This window comes from Coturnix japonica, chromosome Z (assembly GCF_054131305.1).
Source record: "Coturnix japonica strain WE chromosome Z, WE-NBRP24, whole genome shotgun sequence".
Classification (NCBI taxonomy): domain Eukaryota; kingdom Metazoa; phylum Chordata; class Aves; order Galliformes; family Phasianidae; genus Coturnix; species Coturnix japonica.
In genome coordinates this window covers 6,260,821-6,283,274 of record NC_140702.1, presented here as the reverse complement: position 1 = coordinate 6,283,274, position 22,454 = coordinate 6,260,821, and the positions used below count along the sequence as shown (strand labels likewise).

At 40.4% G+C, this 22,454-nt stretch overlaps 1 protein-coding gene across 1 annotated transcript; it reads left to right on the top strand.

The window, feature by feature from the left end:
- The first annotated feature begins 6,296 nt into the window (after positions 1–6,296).
- Positions 6,297–21,676, top strand: ALDH7A1 (aldehyde dehydrogenase 7 family member A1). Its single transcript, XM_015850024.3, has 18 exons — positions 6,297–6,532; positions 6,642–6,695; positions 6,878–6,943; positions 8,363–8,443; positions 10,331–10,454; positions 11,048–11,180; positions 11,785–11,829; positions 13,409–13,486; positions 14,179–14,276; positions 15,223–15,264; positions 17,345–17,439; positions 17,898–17,982; positions 18,263–18,369; positions 19,175–19,291; positions 19,691–19,788; positions 19,953–20,026; positions 20,485–20,560; positions 21,167–21,676. Exons 1-18 carry the CDS (start codon positions 6,350–6,352, stop codon positions 21,219–21,221), a joined length of 1,611 nt encoding a protein of 536 aa, XP_015705510.1. The 5' UTR covers positions 6,297–6,349; the 3' UTR covers positions 21,222–21,676.
- Positions 21,677–22,454: the final 778 nt, after the last annotated feature.

Sequence of the window (22,454 nt, the reverse complement as noted above, 5' to 3'; positions counted from 1 at the left end):
AAAATGCTACCTTCAGCAGAGCAAGACAGCATGCTATCTATAATGGTCTGCAATAGGAAGGTTATGGCATGAACAGTTAAGCTCTTACTGATGGAAATGAAGACGTAATATAGTTTTACGTGTCATTGTTCATTATATGCTATTAGTACCCTGCAAGCTGCATGAGTGGGAATGCAGGATGGAATATGTTCCTTCTGCACTGACCCCAGATCAGCCTTTGTTGTGTCCAATCATGCTTCCACATTGCAGCAATTGTTTTCAAATGTTTCAGCAAAGGTTTTAGCTCATTTCTCTCATTTGAGAGAAAACACAAAGAAAACAAAACAAACCAGAGGGTTGTTTTGGAGTGGGAATGAATTGGCAGCAAGTTAAATGCTTCAAACTTAATTACAATGAGATAAAAGAGGTTCTGTACTAATGATCCCTTGGAATGAATTCACATGTAATCTACTGTAAGACCAAGCATGCAGTTTCTGTGCTTGTTTGCTGCCCTCTCTTGGAAGCAATGTCGAATCTACAAGAAAGGAAACAAAGCAGTTTCTCAAGAAGACAAGTAGCATTTTGATTTCAAGATGATGGAAGCATTCTGTACCAAAGAAAAAATTACTTGTTTCCTAGATTGTAAAAATAAGGAAATGCCTGTAAGCACCTGCTTTCTTTTCTAAGACAAGGTTCAAATACACATGAAAGAGAATTGGTCTGAGTAATAAGGATGTACGTCACAGATAAACATGATTTATATACTTATCCCTTCTTTTACATTGGTGTTATTTTCTGGAAACAGAGTGATTTTTACTATTCAGATCCCACAGGAGTATTTGAGCAAATTCTCCAGGCATTGCATCACTTGCCTTCTGCAAAGTTTTCTGTCCATAACGTCATAAAGGCTGAAAGAAAGCTGCACTGTGTGAGTAAAGGTAATCCTTTGCAAGAATATGACCTCCACTCTTCAGCTTAAGTCTCCTTTCAACTTCAGGAAGTGAAATCAGTGATGTTCAAGATCCTGTATACCTGATAAGGAAATGCATGTCATGTCAGAGCTTACCATCAGCTCTGCACACACTTAAGCAGCTTGCTCTCAGCAGGTGCACTCACTGACAGTGAACACAGGACATCCGTACTTTATGAAGCTGCAAATGAGCAGCCACTGGACTACTCAAAGTAAAATGCTTTTCCAAATGCAAGCTTTCCATGTCTGTCTTGTTCAGTATGTGTAGAAAAACACCAATTACCTTTTCTGTCTAGACACACCTAACACCTAGTTTATGCTATTGTACAAATTTATTTATTCAAAGATATAAAGGCTGGATCTGCTTGCAGCATCTTTGGAGGCTTCAATTATGGGGTGGATGCAACATCATAGGACTTCCCAATTGCTGGAATATGTTCTGCAGTTCCTCCCTGCAACCAGGGCACTCCAGCAACTGGATCTGGATGATGGTGAAATATTAGGGCAATTGGTGAAGTATCTTTCTTAATCACTGTCACTAACATCATGTAGTAAAGGATGCATTACCTTGCTTATTTTCTTTACTGCTATCCTTATGTTTCAACTATACTATATTAAACATTAAAATAAGTCATTACTTACATGCATTAACTATATTATATACTTTATGAGGGTTGCTCCAAAAGTAATGCCTTCTATTTTATGATGTTAGCCAATTATGTCATGACATCAGAGGCATCACAATATCGGTGATATAGCAGTAGAGCTTGAACCTTCCCACCATAACCTTCCATTGAATGATTTCAGCACACCTTTACTTCTGATGAATGTCGTTTTTGGAGAAAGCTTGGGAAGCTGTGCTGTTCTTCCCAGGTCTTTTAATTTTCTTTGAGAACAGGCAAGTTTTGATAGGCTGCTGAAGAAGATGCAGAGGTAGAGAGGTGATATTTGGCTGCCCCATCTCATCATACCTTTGTTGGTGGGGAGTGGGATAACAGATGTGGACACCTGATTTTGCCTAGCAGTCTGTAAGAAACATGAGTAGAAAAGAGCCTTTGAGTCTTCCCAGAAGAGGAGAGCTCTTCACTCAGCATGTATGCACTTTAATTTAGATAGGTTCTGCTCAGTGTTCCTCTCCTTTGTTAAAGAGACTTTCAGACCTATCTACAATGAAAAATGACATTCCAGTGTTATCAGATCAAGACTGTTCTGCTGTCAGATCCTGTTGTATCAGATGTAAAATTATAGAGAAGGGGGAAAAAGAGTCAATCAGCAGAGATCAGCAATAAAATTTACTAAAGGCAAAGAAAGCTCGCACATGAGATGTGTTTGGAGCAACCTGCATTGAGAAAGTAAATAAAAGAGAATATGACGGGATGCAGAATAAAGGCTCATTCATACAGTAGAGGGAACAGCTGCCATTCCGCCCTAATGATAGAAAAAGGGAATCATCAGTGGTGCCTGTCAAGTTTTCATTTTGGGCTGGACCAACCTCTATAATGTTTTCAATTCATCAGTTCATCAATTGAAACAGAGAGAGCATGGGAGATATTGTCTCCTACACACTGTATGCATTCAATTAGTATATTCTTCCTGCTTGGCTATAACTGTCACCACTTCTAGACAAACATGTACCTACCATTTCTCATTGTGATGAAATTTTCCTCCCTGACAAATGTACCAATCAATCATTAAATATTACAGTGCGTTTGTTTGCTTCATATGCTGATCAGTGGAATTTTACTGGGGACTTTGGTATTGTATGTGCTTGGGTAAGCAAACTAAAAGGACACAAGCACATTGCCCTGGAGATATAGACTTTGCTACTCAGATGACCAGAGTAATAGACTTGCAAGCAAAACAACCAGGATAATGCTTGCATCTAAGACCCCTCTTGAAATCCAGCCCACCCCATCATTGTCTGACATCACAGATAAGTAACTGTTACAAAACTGAGTTGCTTTGCTAATTTTTACTTTGAGTCAAAGTCATTAGTTTGTGTCAGCGACTAGAAAATTTATATTATACCTGTATGCCTGAAAGTATAGAATCTATGTAAAAACACACTCGGGATGCCCCAATATATCCAGATCACTTCATGCACATGAATAAATATGTATATTTAATAGTTCTACTTCGTGTCTTAATCTCTCTCCTTGAGCAGCGCAGGTCAGATGCAAGTTTTTGTGACAAAATAGTATTACAGCTTTGTTGTCCTTCTCTGAACACACTCAGTGTCTTTCCTTTAGTGAGGGTCCCAACACTGAACACAGTACTTGAATTGTGGCCTCAGCTTGACTGAGAACAGAGGGACAGTCCCTTCCCTGCTCCTGCTGACAACACTATTTCCAGGATGCCATTGACCTTCTCTGCGACCTGGGCACACTGTTGACTCATGTTCAGCTGAGTGTGGACCAACAAGTGTCCATTTCTTCCACTCTGCCTCAAGCCTGTAGCATTGCCTGGAGTTGTTGTGGACAAATTGCAGGACCCAACAGCCTCACTGAACTTCATCCCACTAACCTCAGCCCAGCTATCCAGACTGTGCAGATCCTCCTGTAGGGCCTTTCTATCCCCAGGCAGGTTGACACATCCTTCCAACTTGGTGTCACCTGCAAAGTTACTCCATTCCCATCCCCAGGTCATCAATAAAAACTTGAACAGGACAAGCCCCAGTACTGACTCCTGTTGGAAACCCGCTTGTATTTTCCCCTTTGCCATGTCCTAAGACAAGGCTGTTTGTATGCTTTGTGCCACAGTGTGACAGCAGGTGTCAATCTCTCAGTCCAATTGCTGGATTCATCTAAGCCTGACGACTTGCTCTTACAGCCTGGTCAGCTGCTCAAAAAGATCATAAAGCTGGGCAAACTTGAACTCATGACACCCTCCAGCTAACTCAGTCCCTTGGATTTCGTCCAGATTCTGGAGCTCCACAGAACCAAAGGTCTGGTCAGCTCTTATGCACCCTGGGAAGTCCATCTGGATGCACACATCAGACCAGAAAGGTTGTGGGTTTCTGTCTCAGCCTGTCTCTTGCACAGCTCCCTGTTTCACACTTTCACTGTATCCTCCCCATGTCCTGGATTCAGCCCAGACAGTGCTGATCTCACATTCATGAATGGTTGTTGGAGGAAGAGCTGCCACCATGGTGGTGGCTGTATGTGCCTGCAGCCACAGCCTGGACATGCCTGCTCTGATCACCCCTGCAATTATCTTTGCTCTGTAAGTGTGGAACAGATGCACACGGTGTCTCTATGCTGCATTGTCTCTCTGCTGTATTTTGTCACTGGCATGAATTCAGAGTTTTATTGCAAATTCAGGTTTTGAAGGCATACCTGGATTTAGAAGTGGACTTGGGCACATCAGGTTCACTACAGGTGGTTCAAAAAACGATGTGACTCACGCTGCAGTTCTGCATATTTGATTACTGACCACTGTGTTGCAGAGTAGTTTGCCCATGTTGCTCCTGAAAGGACTTTGGCAACAGCTGTTACAGTGCCAGAGTGAACTGCTTGGACACTCTTTAGCAAAAAAGAAGAGAGCCAAGCGAGGCACAGTGCCACGGTTTCAATTTTCATCCTGCTTCACCAACAGCTGCTATACCAATAGACATCTGTAGTCACAGCTGAAGAGACTGCTCACTTATGGTGAAAGAAAAAGTGCACACAGGACAGGGCTCACTACCCAGTCATGGTGAAGGCCTGTTAATGCTGTCAGGACCCTGACTGTCTTGAGGGGGTGGACTTACAACCTCATTATTTAATGCTGAGAGAAAGCCTGCATCCTTACGCTGCTGTATTTCTCCTGTCTATTTTTGTTCCTTTGGGAGGCATCAAAGCCTCATAGATGATCTTATGGGGCTCATCTCTGGGAAGTTTCAGTAGAGCAACTGGAATCTGTAGTTTCCACAAGGTTTCTTGACAGCTTCAAACACAACGCAGAGGGCTTCTGTTCTGTTGGTGGTTTATCATACAGGATGAATAATATGCAATGACAGTTATGCCCACAAAAGCCTAAGTGAGCCAGGTACTGTTTCAAAAGCCTATTGTTCCCTGAGGCCTACAAGGAACTGCTGGAGTTCCAGCTTCATGAGGTACATAAAGCTGTTCAGATAACTGGAACCTATTTCATGTATACATTTGGTCTACAATAAATTAACCTTTTGAGAAGGGGGTAGTTTGTGCTACAACTAACAGCCATCAGGAGACAGAACAGCTCAAAGGATGCTTTAAACCTCTGGGTCACTAGATCAAAACTAACTCACCCCAGGTCAAGTGTGAAACTGGAATTTACCTGATGTATTTTGATGGCTGATGTGGAAGGAGCAGAAGGTGTTCCAGCTCCAGCCAGCACCTTCTCAGTAAGCTCTGCAGGCCAAACAGTGAACAATCAGCTCCAGGGACTGATCTGCTGTACCAGCCAGAGGATAATTCCTTGAGGTCAAGTTTGTAAAAGAACAGTGTCAGAGCAGAAAAAATCTGCTGTTCTGTTACTCTTTTGACTGTGCTCCTTAACCAGGCAGATGTAAGGTTTCATTCTCTTTCTGAAAGAGAGCTTCATCTTTTAGTTTTCCTTTCACACACAGAATCACAGAATCACAGAATGACCCGGGTTGGAAGGGACCTCAAGGATCATGTAGTTCCAACCCCCTGCCTGGCAGGGCCACCAAACATACACCTTTACTAGATCAGGTTGCCCAGGGCCCCGTCCAACCTGGTCTTGAACACCTCCAAGGACGGGGCATCCACAATCTCCCTGGGCAGCCTGTTCCAGGGCCTAACCACTCTCCTAGTGAAGAACTTCCCCCTAACATCTAGCCTAAATCTTCCCTCTTTCAACTTAAAACCATTTCCCCGTGTCCTGCTATTATCAGCCCTTTTGAAGAGTTTACTCCTCCCTGGGTGTAGGTCCATTCAGGTATTGAAAGATGCTCTTATTCAGTGTCCTTTATATACTTCCTTTACTCGAAAAAACTACTTGAATAATCTTTTCCCAAAGGGTGAATCATTTATAGCTGGTGCAAGTAACAGTGTGCAGTTGTGGGAATCAGAAGATAAATTACAGCAGTCTTGAGGTTTGTGGCATTTTCCTTTTAGAACGCGACAAGGCATTTAGATGTTATCACCAGCGCTTACACCCAATTGATTCGGCCATTCAGAAAAGATTATGTTTACAAAAACAAATTTAATTTCATTATAATCATTAAAGAATCACTGAATGATTGGCCTGAAAAGGGCTTTAAAGGGCAGCAGGCCTCAAGGCGGGGGGGGCTGCAGGGTGTCACACCGCCGACCGGCAGGGGGCGCTACCACGGGGGGCTACCAATCGGCGCGGGCTGCGTGGGGGCGGGCCCGGCCGCCATCGCGGCGTCGCCCCCCCAGCTGTGTGCGGCCGCTGGCCATGCTGGGTTGGAGCCGAGCTGCCGCCTCGGTGCTGCTGCTGCCACGTCGGGTCTGGTGGCGGCCCGAAGCCGCCATGTCTTCACTGCTGGTCGGCCAGCCGAAGTACGCCTGGCTGCGGGAGCTGGGCTTGCAGGAGGACAACCCGGGAGTCTACAATGGGAGCTGGGGCGGCGGCGGGCAGGTGAGGCCGGGATGGGTGGGCGGCGTGTGGAGAATGGGCCCGCGTGCGGTCTGCTGGGTCGCTGTTTTGGCTTTGTGTCTGTGGGCTGACGGCCGTCCTTCTGCTCCAGGTGGTGACCACGTACTGCCCTGCCAACAACGAGCCCATCGCCAGAGTGCGGCAGGTAGGAGAGACTCTGGTGTCCACTTAAATGATATAACTTTCCCCTAGAAGTAATCGTTTGTAGTGCTTTCTTCCCTCCCGAGGTACGGCGGTGCTCAAGCTGGGCATAAAAGCTTTTTGTATGGAGCTTATTGTGGAGTTTTGGTATTCCTAACTTTCTCTTTGGCTTGCTTCTTCATGCAGGCTAGTTTGGAGGATTATGAAGAAACAGTAAAGAAGGCTAAGGAGGCATGGAAAGTCTGGGCTGATGTAAGTTATCAGTTATCTTTTATGGTGTTTGTCTATTTAATTGCCTTTCTGGCAGTTAGAGGCCATTACATTTCTCGGCTTGTCTGAGGTGTAAAAACATAATCATGTTACATGTGTTGTATTAAAGCAAAGATCTGTAGTGAGGGCCTGCCTCAAGGTGCAGGGCCGCTCAGCTGCCATTTGTAACCCGTAAGCACAAAAATGAGGACGTTGACTTCTGAGAAATGTTTGTTTTAAGAAGCCTGGTGTGTTTGCCCAAGTTAGTGCCTGTAAGCCGTTGCCAGCAGGTCTGTGGAAGTTCTGAAACTTTGTAAGCAAGGAAGTAACCTTTCCAGGTATATTTAAGTTCATGCTTTCTCCTGTAAGCATTCTGCAGAGCATTTAGATATCGAACTCCTGGAGAAGACCTTGCTTTCGTGGTGTGAGTAAACCTGCTGGCTTTGGCTGTGTGTTTTTGACCATCAGTTGAATCCTGATTATTCACTAAACTGCTGTTACTCCAAAACTTGTGTGTAACATACAGTTCTGTTGCTGTATCAGACTGCTGTTTCCCCCTAGGAAGCTGTAGCTGTCATTATCCCTGTGCTAGCTGTTTATAAGCAGCCTCTGTTCTCTTGCTTGTTTTTACAGACTCTGGATGTTTCTTTGATATAACTGTATTTTGTGAGATATCAGGCATTCTGTATTGTATTCCTTACCTGAAGAGAAGAAAAACTTAGGGGAGATAGCACAGCTTCCTTGAGATATCTTAAAACATTATTTTGTTTCAATCTGTAATATCAGTGTACTTGCAGATAATCTGGAAGTAGTTTGATGGATAAAAAAAAGCAAAAATCGACAGACCTAGGGCTTTAAAACCTCACCTCAGAGCTGGCTTTTAATTTGTGGATTGTGTTGGTTTTACTGAGCTTCTCTGAAAGTGTCAGTACACATTCTTTTGTCACTGATGATTCCTCACTTTCTAGCTATCTCTTCATTAGTTTCTAATCCTTGAGTTGTTACATGAAAATGGCTTGTTATTGAGTCTAGCTTTTGATTCTTATCTAATATACTGACACTACATTAAAAAAAAAATTGCTACTTGAGTTTACTTTTCCTGTGATTGAGCCTTTATTGTGTCTGAACAGAAGCAGTAAAATGAAGAGAACTACTAATCTGAATGCTTCTGCACATTCAGTGGAAACAAAGGTCTGCGCAGATACAGATGTGTGCAGTGTTGTTGGTCTCTGTCAGGTGGGAAGAAATTTGTCATGAAACTGCATGAAAATGAATGAGAAACCACAGCTTGGGAAGAGGGTGAAAAATGACCACAATCAAGTGATCTCTTGCTGCAGGCATGGAAGGTGAACGTAATATACATGAAGAAATCATAGATGTTCAATCTCAAATATTCTCTTTTTTTTGTTTCTTTTTTACTAGATCCCTGCACCTAAGCGTGGAGAAATAGTACGACAGATTGGTGATGCCCTGAGACAAAAAATCAAAGTTCTAGGAAGCTTGGTAAGGTGTTTTAGGAAGCAGCACAGCTTTAGGGGGTAAAATGGTCAAAACTCTTTTGCTATGGTCTAAACATACCACTCTGAAATACTAACCCTAACAACTGTTAAAATGCTGTTAGTTCCGTTAACTTGCTTAAAGGACTTTAGATTTAATGAGTAAAACAGCAGGTAGTTACATTTTGACATTTTGCATTTGTAGTGGGGATTTTAAAAAAAAAAAAGTGTAATTCATTTTGAGCCTGTACACTGGATAGAGAAGGGTGTTGTAACTGCTGCCATGCTGTTTTCTCATTGTACTGGACAAGTTGTTCACTGTAGTGTACTTAAAACGTCCTGAAAAAGACAGGACAGGGCTTTTGATACAAGGCTTTTAGCCTTGAGCTCTCTTCTGGTGATCTGCAGGGTTTTGAGAATTGAGACATGGAGGCTTAAGGTTTCAGAAGGTGATTTGGGCTGAATGAGATCTTCTTCCAGTGCCATATCAGATATAAAGGTAGAAGGACCATTCCTTTACAGAATCACAGAATTATCAAGGTTGTAAAAGACCTAGAAGATCATCCAGTCCAACCATCACCAACACTTCCCAGCTAAATCATATCCCTCAACACAACATCCAAACGTTTCTTGAACACCCCCGTGGCTGGTGACTCCACCACCTCCCTGGGCAGTGCATTCCAGTGCCTGACTACCCTTTAGGGGAAGTAATATTTCCTAACGTCCAGCCTGAATCTCCCCTGGTGCAGCTTGAAAACACTAAATGGCTGCTAGGGAAGGAAAAAGGCAAAGTGGGGAGCTTGCTGCTCTCCTTTTACCTTTATGTGTTGCTGTTCAGAAAAAGCTGTCCTTGAATAACTACATGAAGGTAAGCTCATGAATCCTTGAATAACTACATGAAGGTTAGCCTACAGGCTCTTCCTTCTATCCGGACATCCTGTTCTGAGTTTGCTCAAATTATAAACAGCTTTCCAGCAAATGTGTTACGTGAACTCTTGTGTTCTCACTTCTCATTTAACAGCTCCCTGTTCTTTAGGTTGAAGCAGAAGTCAGATGTGGAGTTCCCCTGTGAGCAGAGTAGCCTAGCAAGTCTTTGGAACCACAGGCAACCTAGAAATACCTAGGAATGTGTTTAGTCAGCTCTATCTTAATCTTTGCTTTTTCAGAGTACAATCCTCAACTTCAAGTGGTAGGTGATATTTGTGTAAAGTTGCTTGTAACTATCTTAACGTCACTGTAAAATGAAATGGGAGTGAAGGGGGACTTCTCAGTTTATATATGAGTGGATTTCAAATATCATCATACTCTCACTGGCATCTCTTTGCTGTGCACATATAATATGCTTTTAGCAGAGGGCCATAGCTTAGAAAAGGACATTAAACACCTAGGTGGCTGAAAGACTGAAGATGTGCATTCATTTTCAGCAGCATTTGAAAATTGAATCTTGCATACTTGCTTTGAGATGCTGTAAAAACGAGTCATTTGCTTATGAAAAAACTAAATGACTGCTTTGTTTTGGGCCTAGTTATCCCTCTTTTCCAATGCATTCCCCAGCATATATAAAATATATGAAAATGTCCAGAGTGACATGAAATGTTCTTTGATCCCAAGCTATGAAACTCATTACCGTTGAATAATTCTTTCATTGGATATATTTTTTAATTTTCTCTATTATTTTCCTTTATCAATTTCCTCCTAATTTATGAGAGTGCGACTCGTTTGTAGTTGTTTCTTTAACCTTTGGATAACATGTAAAGTGAATGGTCTTATATTGAAAGAGTCTACATTGAATTTTACTGGGTGTACGTATAAACCTGATAGTAACAGGAGACAAAATGTATTGGAAATTAACATGTATTAAAATATAAATATACCATGTTGCTGATATTTTCAGGTCTCCTTGGAAATGGGAAAGATTTATGTTGAGGGTGTTGGAGAAGTGCAGGAGTACGTTGATGTCTGCGACTATGCTGTTGGTTTGTCCCGAATGATTGGTGGACCCATCTTGCCTTCAGAAAGTATGTGTTCCATTTCTTTTCTTTACCATTTCTAAAACATATATATGTATTTTTTGTGTTTGTGGAAGGCTGAGAATGTAATATCCTAAATATAGAGTGGTGTACTGCAGTGAAATCTCTGTGCTTGAGTTGATTAATCAAGCATGTTGTCTATAAATAGATGTGCACAGTAGTGCCACCTAATGAAGTGTCTGTCCTATGACACCCATCAGGAGAGGCAAAAGATTTTTCCTCTGCTCCATAAAGCATTAGATTCTCTCTGCCATCTCCATGGTAAAGGTGCTGGAGGGGAAAGCATGTAAAAATTTTGTCTGTATGCTTAAAAGAGAATTCCTTTTGTCAGCTGTTAACTTACTGAGCAACCAGCGTTCTATTAACTGAGTAGTTTAAGTAGCAAAGTTTCTCACCATCATTGTTTTTTTCCCCACAGTCTAGCTAATCTTGATGCAGTAAGCTGCAGAGCCCTTGTAATACAGCTCTCTTCAAGCTAATGCTCTGATAGACAGAGGAATGATGACAGGCCCCTTCCTCATAGTGCCTTATGTGTCCATTGAGTGGATGCAAATCATGGTACGTTCTGTCTTTTCCTTCAGGATCTGGTCATGCTCTTATAGAGCAGTGGAATCCTGTTGGGTTAGTGGGAATCATCACAGCCTTTAACTTCCCTGTGGCAGTGTATGGATGGAACAGTGCAATTGCAATGATCTGTGGAAACGCTTGTCTCTGGTAAGGCACAACTTCCCAGCATGCTATAACACTGTTATAAAATGGCAGAACTATTTTCTCAGGCATGCAATTGCTATCATATTTCACGTGTTTCCATATGTGTGGTTCTAATTCTTGTAGGATTAAATTCAGTTTATTTGTAAGGTATATGTACTCAAAAAGTGCAATTTTTTTTTCTGTAACCTTGTTAGTGTTTCTGAGTTATTGAAATCCAGACCCATTCAGGATTTAGTCAAATGGCCAATTAGTGGAAATGTAAATTGAGGTTTAGCAATGCTGATAGTCACAAAATATCAATGTTTTCAGAACTGTTAGGGATAAAATTAAGGATCTTAATAGAATTTGCTTTCTGCCCCTCTGCTCCTGCTTCTCTTCCATCTCTCTGCCTCACTGTGATATCTAGCACATCTCCAGTTCACACTGAGCTCATCGGATATAAATACTCATCACTGGACAGAACCACATGTGAGTTCTTGTCTTAACATGCACCTGAAAACCAGCTTACGCATACCATCGTGACATGCCGTAATAAATGCGTAATTCAACTATTTCTCATTAGAAGAATTGAAAACAGTAATAATAATTTATTTTTTTTCTTTTCCAGGAAAGGTGCTCCCACAACGTCTCTCACAAGTGTAGCTGTTACAAAGTAAGTTCTGGTTCCTTTGCTTTCTGTTTTCCTTTTAAAGCAAATTATCTTCTGGGTGAGATAGTGCTTAGTGGTGTGAAGAGCTGCTTTTCCCTTATAACAGATAAGGTGTCAGTATACAGTATATATTGCTTGTTACCTGTACTGTTGCCTCCCCCCCCCCCTTTTTTTTTTCCTTTCTGGGACCAGTGCTGCGCTTCTGCTGAGGAACATCCAGATGTGGTGTTTGCCTTTCTATAGATGAAAAGCTCATAAAATTCCACTACCCTTAGTCATTCATATTCCTGAATCATCAGTTTATTTTGCAGTCAAAACCCAACATCAGCACTTGGTTATGGGTATTTTTTTTTCATTTTTTGACGGTGGCAAATTCTTCTGGTTGGCTCTATAGACCTAACTCCTGAAGATATGTTCACACAGTCCTTATTATCTAGAACTAGTAACATCATAGTGTGTCTTTTCAGGCTTCAGAACTCATCCCTGATAGGAGAATTCTGACAAATAAATGTCATAGTGACACTTGCTCTATATTTATTACTACTTTCCTTACTATGCTGGCATTTTAAGTGTGTATCTACTGCATAATGCAAAGAAGATTTATGCACAGTATAAACTGAGTCCTTTAAAATGATGTATTTCTTAGTATTGTAACTTTAATATGGGAGACCCGAGAACATGGCTCTGGGCTACTTGTAAGTATTATATCTTGGTGCTCTGTGGAGAAGGACCTATGTATTCTAGTGGACGGCAGAATGAGCCAGTAGCACACCTTTGTGGCTAAGAAGGTCAGTGGTATCCTGAGAAGATAAAAAGGAGGGTGGGCAGCAGGTCTGGTGAGCTGATCCTTCTCTGCTCTGCCTTTGGTGAGGCCACATCTGGAGTACTGTGTCCAGTTACAGGCTTCTCATCTCAAGAAAGATGGGGAACTACCAGAGCAATTGTGGTGGATAACCACAAAGTTGCTTAGGGGCCAGGAACTTCTTCCCTGTGCAATAAGTCTGAGATGCCTGGGTCTGTTTAACTTGGAGAAAACCGAGAGAGGATCTTATCAGTACTTATGAATATGTTAAAGGTAGGAGCCAAGTGAATGGGAGCAGGCTTTTTTTGATGGTGCATGTTGACAGGATGAGGAGCAATGGGCTTAAACTGGAACAGAGGAAGTTACATCTGAAGCTGAGAAAAAATAGATCTTTACCATGGGGATGACAGAGCTCTGGAGAGATTGTGGAGCATCATCCTCTCATGACATTCAAGACCCACCTGGACTCTTTCCTATGCAGCCTACTCTGGGGATCTTGGGGGTGGACTAGATAATCTCCAGAGGCTCCTTCCAGCTCCTGTGATTCTATGATTTTTAAGTAACTTCTTAAAGTTATGTAAACATCTCTTTCTAATGGTGAAAGTTTGTAAGGATGTTTTTTATACACTGCTGCAATGCTTCTCTGTGCCAGTTATGTGGATGCAAAGGGAATGTATTGTCAAGTGTTTTTGTCCCTGAGCAGAGATTGTAATATAATAAGCTCATTGTTTGTTATATGCACCTATTGGATAACTGAATTTTTTATGTGTTTGATTCTAGGATAATTGCCAAAGTCCTGGAAGATAACAAAATACCTGGAGCTGTCTGTTCTTTGGTCTGTGGTGGAGCAGACATTGGGTAGGTAACATCTCTTGTGTTTTGTGAGTATGTATCTACTTTAAACATATTATGAATTTCTATGTGCTGTTGTGAGATTAGCTACTAACAAGTAATTTACCAGACATTCCAGTGAAATGAAGAAATGATGAGGATCAGTTTTCATTCTACTGCATGTAGTTACACACAAAGGATATGGCCAACATAAAAATTTCACTCATCATACTCTTTTTTTTTTTTTTTTTTTTTTTTTTAAGTCCATCAGTCTTTCAGGCTATTTGTAGAGAACTATGGCTCCCCATGTTCCATGTTTACACTAGGCTGTGCACCTGTGCGTAGACGTGTAACGTGGCTTGGAAGCTCTAAAATGTGTAAATTCCTACTACAGATTCATAGCTCAGTAATTCAAGAGGAGTGATGTCAAAGTAGATGATAAGTATTAAAGTTGCAGGGGTGCTTATCTTAGGAAACAGAACAGTTGAAATTGATGTTGTTGTGTTCTTTGGCATGTATTTAATTGTACAGGTGATGCACTTCTTATTTTGCATGAAGCAGGGCAGGGAAGCAGTCTTGTCTCTCTTCTCTGAGTGATAAGAAGCTTTCCTGATGGCTTTTCAGTCATTTACCCGACGTTTGGTTTACGTGGGAGGTGTGAGCAGCTTTACCAGCTGTTTGCTCTTCCTGTAAATGTAGTGGCATGTCCTGTTGTGCAGGACAGCAATGGCGAGAGATGGGAGAATGGACCTGCTGTCTTTCACTGGCAGCACGGAGGTGGGCAAGCAGGTAGCGCTCATGGTTCAGGAGAGATTCGGTGAGTGGGAGTCTTTTATTTTTCTTTTTGTGGTTGGGAAAGGTAGGGTAACCTCATAGGATTTTAAAATACAACTTGTTTCACCTATCTCCTGTTTTAACATTTTTCATCTTGATGAAGGTAAGATGGGGAAACTGCTCAGATCTGGCTACTACTTTTTCTTCTATTTCAGTCACAATTCAGTTGTTGGTGGGTTTTGTTGTTGGTGTTTTTTTTTCCCCACAATGTCCACATATCCATTTTACTGCAATTAATTTTGAGTGAGTTCCTGTGACTGGCAAATGACAGTTTTTGGAAGATACATTAATGAAAAAAAAAAATATCCCTTCACCTCTGCTCCTTATAAATACAGGAGAAAATGCAGTGCCTTTGAGATATGTCTTCAAATATTTACAATAAAAATTGTATTGGTGTGAACCCATACACAGTTGCAGGGTTCTAAGTTTTTAGTTTTGAAAGGAATATATTGTGGACAAGATCCTAAGTGCCAAAAAAATTCAGGATAGGTTGCAAAGCTTAATTCCTAAGTAGATGGTGATTCTTTCTTTTAGATTTCAGATAAAGCAGCTGTTAGGGAAATAATTAAGACTGCTGAAGTATTAACGTATTCATTTTTATATGCATAGCACCTCCTAATCTTCATCTGCCTTGTATTATTTATTCTGCAGCTCATTTTGTTTTCTTCTTTTCTTCTCTAGTGCTATTTTATTTCATTTTTTTTAAGCTTTTTTCTTCTCCAGCTGTTCTCCAGGTGTCATTCTTTGCACTGTGCTATAGGTTTGTTATTCAGTATAATTTACTGTGTTGGCTAGTGCAGTTTGTTGACAATGATGCCTTAAAATTTCTGTCTGGAAAGGAAAGTGGACTGATCTGATTACTTACTACCTTGCTGAAGTGCATACTGAATGTATATACAACTGATGTAATTCTTGTATGTCTTCATTAGGCCGAAGTCTGTTGGAACTGGGAGGAAACAATGCCATCATTGGTAATATGCAGTGTAGAAATTTAGACCCATAGACGTTATTGGAACCTTAGTATACATGTGTTTGTAATAAATTGTTCTTTTTATCTTCTTTCATTGGGGCTTAAAAAGTGCTTAGTATAATGTTTTTGTGTGTTTTTATAATCTTTTCCTGTCTTTTATGTTGCTGAGGGGCAGTGATTTAGGATAAAAATTAGAGTTCACCCTCATGTAGATAGTTTTGAATTGAATGGCATGGGGTTGTGAACAGTGCTGCTAATGAAATTTGACTTTAGGATCCAATCACTTGAACACAATTTTTAGCATTGCAGAATAATATAGACAGTCATATAAATGCCATCTATGACAATATTTGACCACTTAAGGTATTTGGAGGAAAAGCACATAGATATTCAGTTCACTAGCCTGTTTCACAGGTTTAAGTGACTCAGGTCACGTTCTGATTAACAGGTAAACTAAAATAAACACTGAGAAAAAGAACATTAGAAGGAGAAAAAATAGAAAGCAACTGAATACCAAATTTGCTGCCATATTATATTAAAGCCTTTTCCTTCACCTTTCTTGTGATATGAACTAAGGTAATTGCCTGTCTAGAATATTAAGCACTTTAATAAATCCAAATGGAGCAGTCTTTTTTTTTTTTCTTGCATAGAATGGCATGAACTTGCTATATAGTTAGAGAAGAATGTTCATTTTTTCACACATGAAAGTCCAGCTTTTTCTGAAATAGACTTTGGATGAATGCTTAAACTTTATTTGCTTAGACTGTGTCTCAGATTTGTTTCCCCCAAATTCTTTGGGTCTGGTCAAGCTGAGTGATATTTTGGGAATCTGCTGGGTCTTATGTTTACTTGTTCTACTTAAAATATTTCTATGTCTTCTAGCCACACAAATTTCTTCAGCTTATTTGCATTTTACGTTTACACTGGTTAGCTGTGTGTTTTAGCTGCTATTTTTCTGTGTGCCACCTGGGTGCTTTCCTCTTTATGCTACCAGACTTCTCATAGAGGGAAGATGCAGAAGGGCAAGAAATTGCTTGCGCCTCGTTGAATTAGAAAGAAGCTGAGGTTTTTGCAACCTTTGTTGTAAAAGGCTCTTTACAGTAGTTCAGAGATCTGTTTACATCCAATTGCACTTGTTTAATTCAGGTGTATAGGTATGGGAATTCTGAGGTGTTTTTGAACATAAAAGTCACTTTGAAAGCAATGCCTCTTATTTATGTCCATGGAGACTGTAACAAAATGCTCAGTAACACCATTTGATAGAGCACATTCTTAGGTATGAAGCACTCTTTTTCAACATAGTCATCACCATTACCTATGTGCTTTTGCCCGCAATGAACAAGAGCCTGCATACTGTGCTCATACAAATGTGCACCAGTGGAGGTGAGGCTCTGACAGCATCGTTGCTAGAAAATTATTGCTCATGCAGTTTCTTTCATCTGCCTAAATAAATGGAAGACAGAAGACATCAAATCCAGACTCTACAGTGAGAACATCTCACTGAGGGCTGCGTCTTGAATTTTGATGGGGAATTCATGTTTCACTATTTCATGGACTTCCATTTTGACTGTGGTTTGTAGTGATGACACCACATTTCATCTCTGGTAATGATGTAGTCCAGGAAGCTGTTACCATCAGCTTTGCATTGGTTCAGTAGATCCTGACAAACTTGTATACTTTGTTCCTCCTTTTCCTGTCTTATTTGTGGCACTTACCTGGTGCAAACTTTGTGGTATTCCAACATTGCCACCATCATTTCAAACACACTGAAGCCATTTCTTCCAGCTGCCCCTCTACTGCCATGGCAATAAAATGTAGTGGCATAACAGTGCGCACATTCAAGCTCTGCTGCCATAGCACTGCGAACATGGGTCAACATGATGAAATAAGAGGCATTGCTTTCTGAGCAGCCTTTGTACTCTGCTATTATTCTTTGTGCTTCTTGAGCACCTTGCTAGAATTTATTGCATGCTGTTTGGTGTCTTAAATCTGGTAAATTTAGAGAGCCTTCATCTCTTAAACACCATTTTGCACCTTTTCTCTTTGCTTTATTGACATACTGTTCTTTAACTTCTGTTAAGTGTTTGAAGATGCAGACCTGAACCTAGTCATCCCATCTACACTCTTTGCTGCTGTGGGAACAGCGGGTCAGCGATGCACAACTGCCAGAAGACTGGTGTGTAAATCTAACTGAACTGGTTTGGATAGCTCTGACTTCAAAAATTAATTCCAAATTAGCTCAGAAAATTCGTATCATCATGGAAAATAAGAAATATTTGTTAGGCGTATTTTATTCCCTTTGATATCAATGTGATGTTAGGAAGAAGTGTAGAAGTATTATTATGTCAGCGTGCATCTCCTCAGTTTTTTCAGAACTGTGTTGATTAGATACGTTTTTGTCAAAAAAGATGTAGAGTTTTTGTTCCTTTAGTTCTTTTAAATCTTCACGATTTGCCTTCTTGGTGGTACTCCTGCTTTCAAACTTCCTACTGTATTCATTTACGCTCAGTATTAGCTAAATATGAGCAACACTACCTCTGCACTTCCTTTGGCGCTCTTCAGAGTGCAGTAGTACTTCAGGAGGAATGACATAGGCTTTGCTGGCTTACAGTCTTCTTACTATGTTTTGTTTAGTTCCTCCATGAAAGCATCCATGATGAGGTGGTGGAAAAGCTTGCGAAGGCCTATGCCCAGGTCCGCGTTGGTGATCCATGGGACCGTAAGTAGCAGTTCCAACTCATGGGTTTAGGATGTATTTCAGTTTGCATCTTTCTATTAAAATTCTGAAGTGATTGTAGGTCGAACATACCTAATTTTACCATGTACCTAAGTTTACCATGGAATGGTTTCATTCAGAACACAAGCCCTGAATGGGTGATAAAGAATCCTGTTATCACTGTTCATCTTGGGCAGATTAAATAGTTACTCATCAAATTTTGCAAGAATGTTACTGTAAGTTTACACTGCTCCTGAAATAATGTCTTTGGATTTTTCTTTAGCTGACACTCTGTATGGTCCCCTTCACACTAAAGAAGCAGTGAAAATGTTTCTTGATGCAGTACAACAAGCAAAACAACAAGGTGGCTCTGTGGTCTATGGTGGAAAGGTGACTTACTTTTATTCTCCCTTCTACAGTTAATTTCCTTTGGCAAAAAGTATGGTAGCATTGTGGCTTAAGCCAAGATTGTATTTCAGTTTATGTCACCAATTACAGAATGTCAGTCAGTCTAAAAATATCCAAATTGGAGTCCTGTGCTTACAGTAAAGATAGGTTTGTATAGAATGCCAAGAAATGGCTATGAACTTTCAGCAATTCCCTGCACTACTCTTCACTCTCAGAGGATGGTGAAGATATGGACAGCAATGTGAATGTGGGCTGTTGTGCACATAGCAAAGAAAAACTGCTGTTCTGTTCCTGGGTTCACTCTATCAAACTTTGAGAAATGCTGACAATTCAAAGAAGCTGCTAGCAGAAGAGCCTGCATGCAGCACCTGTAGAGGGAGGCATTACTTTCAGTGCAGCCTTCATGTGTGACGTTAATTTCTCCAGGACTTAACTGATGGTCTGAGAATCCTTGTTTTTATAGATACCTTCATTATTCCTACTGTCTCTAGATTTTTAGTTGGCTTACTGATCAGCTTTCAAGTGGGATAAAGTAACTGTTTATTTTTTTTTTTTTCAGCTGGTAGACTTGAGATTTAATTTCTTATTTAGCAAACAAAGTTATACTTCTATATATTAAACATGTAAATAAGTAAATTCCAGATTATCTATCAGATGATCCGAACTTCAATTTCTGATTGGTACAACTACAGTAATAAAACTATGAAGGATTCCCTTCCTTCACTGGTACTAAGCAGGGTGCTAGTTTGTCTGAACTTACTCAGTTCTTTTCTTTTGTACTTTGAAGGTTATAAACCGCCCTGGAAACTATGTTGAACCAACCATTGTGACTGGCCTTGCCCATAATGCACCCATTGTTCACACAGAGACATTTGCTCCTATACTGTATGTGCTGAAATTTAAGGTAATATAGCAGAGTGAATTGTGCCTGGTGTCTGGGATGTCAGGAGAGCATATTCTGATGTATATATGCAGTTTTCCTGACAGTCTAAGATGCACTGTTCTGCACTGTAATGGCTTATTTCCTCACATAGCTACATTTGTGCATGTTCTATGAAGATACTGAGCTAAGTCTGTGCAGAAACAGATTTTTTTCATTTATGTCAGCCTGCTCTATAGTAAATTTTGTCTTTCTCTGCAGTGGTGGGGATATCCCATCCTTTATTTGTTACATATGTATTTGCAAAGTGGTATTCTGTTTATTTGCATTATGTCTGTAGTATACTGGAATTTTTCTTAACAGTGCTTCTTTTGAATTATTTTGAATGAATGTGGTTCAACTATTGACCTTCTTTCTTTCTAGGAGGAAGAAGAGGTTTTTGCCTGGAATAATGAAGTAAAACAAGGTCTTTCCAGCAGTATCTTTACCAGGGATTTGGGAAGGATTTTTCGCTGGCTTGGGTATAATTCAGAATATTTTTTTTACATTCTTAAAAGTTAAGTTTACTGTATTTTGTTTTGTTTTTATACATACATGTGCTGCTAGAAGTATGTTGTTTAGCTCTTATATAACAGAAGTAGTCTTTACTGATCCTGATCAGTGGTTGTCTTACCTTTGTCCATAGGCCAAAGGGATCTGACTGTGGCATTGTGAATGTCAACATCCCAACAAGTGGGGCAGAGATTGGCGGTGCTTTTGGTATGTTACTTACAGCATATGCTTCTTATTTCTTTAAACAGTGAAATCTCTAGTGCTGGGTCTGGTGACTTGATATTGCTCCTGAGGTTTCATTTTTTTTAATGACCCTTCATTTATCCAATGATATTATTAGCTTTCCATGGAAAAAAAAAGGATGGAGACCAAACTAGAGCATTGAAATATTAGCTTAACTTGGATCTCCTCGTCTTATTTTTTCAAGGCTTTAATCAGTCTATCTAAATAATGAATCTGAGGAAAGGAATGAATTTAATATGAACTGAGAGAATTAGCTGTGAGTTGTATATACTGGTGACTTGGCAATTGGTTTCAGGCTTAGAATGAAGGATAGGGATGTTTATTCTGTGAGTTTTTATAGTTGATGAACCTCTTGGAGCTAAGCCAGGTTTCCATGCTCCAAAAAAAATTTCATGTTTCCATTTACAACCCTTTTCCTGCAGGTGGTGAAAAGCATACTGGTGGGGGAAGAGAATCTGGAAGTGATTCATGGAAGCTTTATATGAGACGGTCAACGTGGTAAGATACATTTTTCTTTTCAAACAAATGTAAAATTATGTAAAGGCTTGGTAAAGCCCAAAATAAACCCCTGACTATGGGAAGTTATCTTCACTAAATGTGAGATAATCATGTAAAAGTGCAGTTTGTCTTTCTCATCATTTAGGAAATTATGTTTGTGTTCCCAATAGAGAATGATTTCATTAAAGACGTTTCTTTATCCACTATTCCTTAAGATGAACATGTCCTTTTACAGAGCAGGATGGTTTCTAGGACCTGGAAACATAATTAATTCTTTTAATGTTGTTTTTGCTTTATAATTTTTTTTTCACCTCTTTCTTGATGTTAAAGTAAGCAAAAAATGAGATTAGTGAAACCTCAGGAAATAGCTGAATAGGAACCACAGAGAGAGGGGCCAGTTTTGCCTGTGTGTGGGTGATTAATTGAAGTGTTGGCTGTCTCCCCATGAAAGTTCTGAAGGGTATCTTCTAGCAGTCAGTCTTTGCTATTCCCTCTTGCTATCCCCTGCACTTTCCTGTGCTGACTTGCTTACTATGCAACTGGTCAGAAGATGTGTACATAGGAAGGAGGCTGCATAATCTGTCTGAATAATTGTTTCTCTTCCAGTACGATCAACTACAGCAAGGATTTACCTTTGGCGCAAGGAATCAAGTTTCAGTAGCAACCTTATGGATGGCTGTGCCAGGAACTCTCCTAGCATTTCAAAACGCTGTACCTTCTAAAACTCGTGGTGAGGAAACTGGTCTGAAATTCAGCTACTGCAATGCTGATTCTGTCAGAAAATCAGATACTCTAAAAAATTGTTTGACTTCTAATGTATGAAATCACTGCTTTAGTCTTCAGATACGAAATTCTGAAGACTGAATTCTTTGGGAAGAAGGGAAAGTGACTGGAGTTAATAAACTTGGATTGAGGTGGCCTAGATAATCTTCTGTTGCCTTATCACTGTCCTTCACTGTCTCTGTTTCTTGCCTCCCTACCATTTCCTGTTATTTTTCCATTTGGTAGGTCTGTGCTTCACACTACACATTGAGTTTCATACAAATGCCTGGTGCTGTGGGGATAGACAGTACAGACCTATTTTTCAATGCATAAATAAACTTACATTTTGTGAAATCTCTTGGGCTTCTAAGTTTATTTTTTTTGCTCATTGTTTTGGAGCAGGAGCGTTCAGCAGGCTGGCCATTTTCACACTGAGCTGACAGCTAGGAGAAATGTCATTGGGCTAAATGGACCACTTCAGTTTTCCTGTCTCTCCTTCAGAAAGGAAACTTCAACTCCGTATGTTGGGAGGTAACAGATAAGATCAAGAGGTGCTGCAGGCTTTTGTAAACATCTCTACAGCTAGGAGAATTCAGTGTTGGTTGTCAGGGTCCTTGCAACACCCTGGGGTCAAACAAGCTTAAGAACCGGTTATGCAATGAGGAGGGAGAACTCTTTGAGCAAGGATTCCCCAGGGAAATGTTTATATCCCACTTCAAATAAGTGGGATTTTCTCATGGAGGCTGAAGGCTGTAGCCACGGGGAATGCAGCTCAGAATGCAGTACGAAGAGAGGCATGGCACTACTAGGCTGCTTCTTTCCACTGAGTAACTTCAGAGATTGCTGTGACAGAGTATCTGTAAACAACAAAAAACATTTATTTTTGTCTCAGATTCCAGGATTTCTTTCTAATTTGGCTATAGTTATACCTTGATCCTAAGATCTGACAACAGCAACACCCAAAAAAGAAAAAGAAGTAGAACCTGTAGGTTGAGATAAAACTACTTACTAGGATAGAAAAAAGGAAAAGGATAGCAGCTAGGACTATATATGTGTGTGTATATGCCTACAGATGTAGATGTAGAAGTGATGCACAAGCAATTGACCACCACTCCCCAACTAGCTAGTGCTT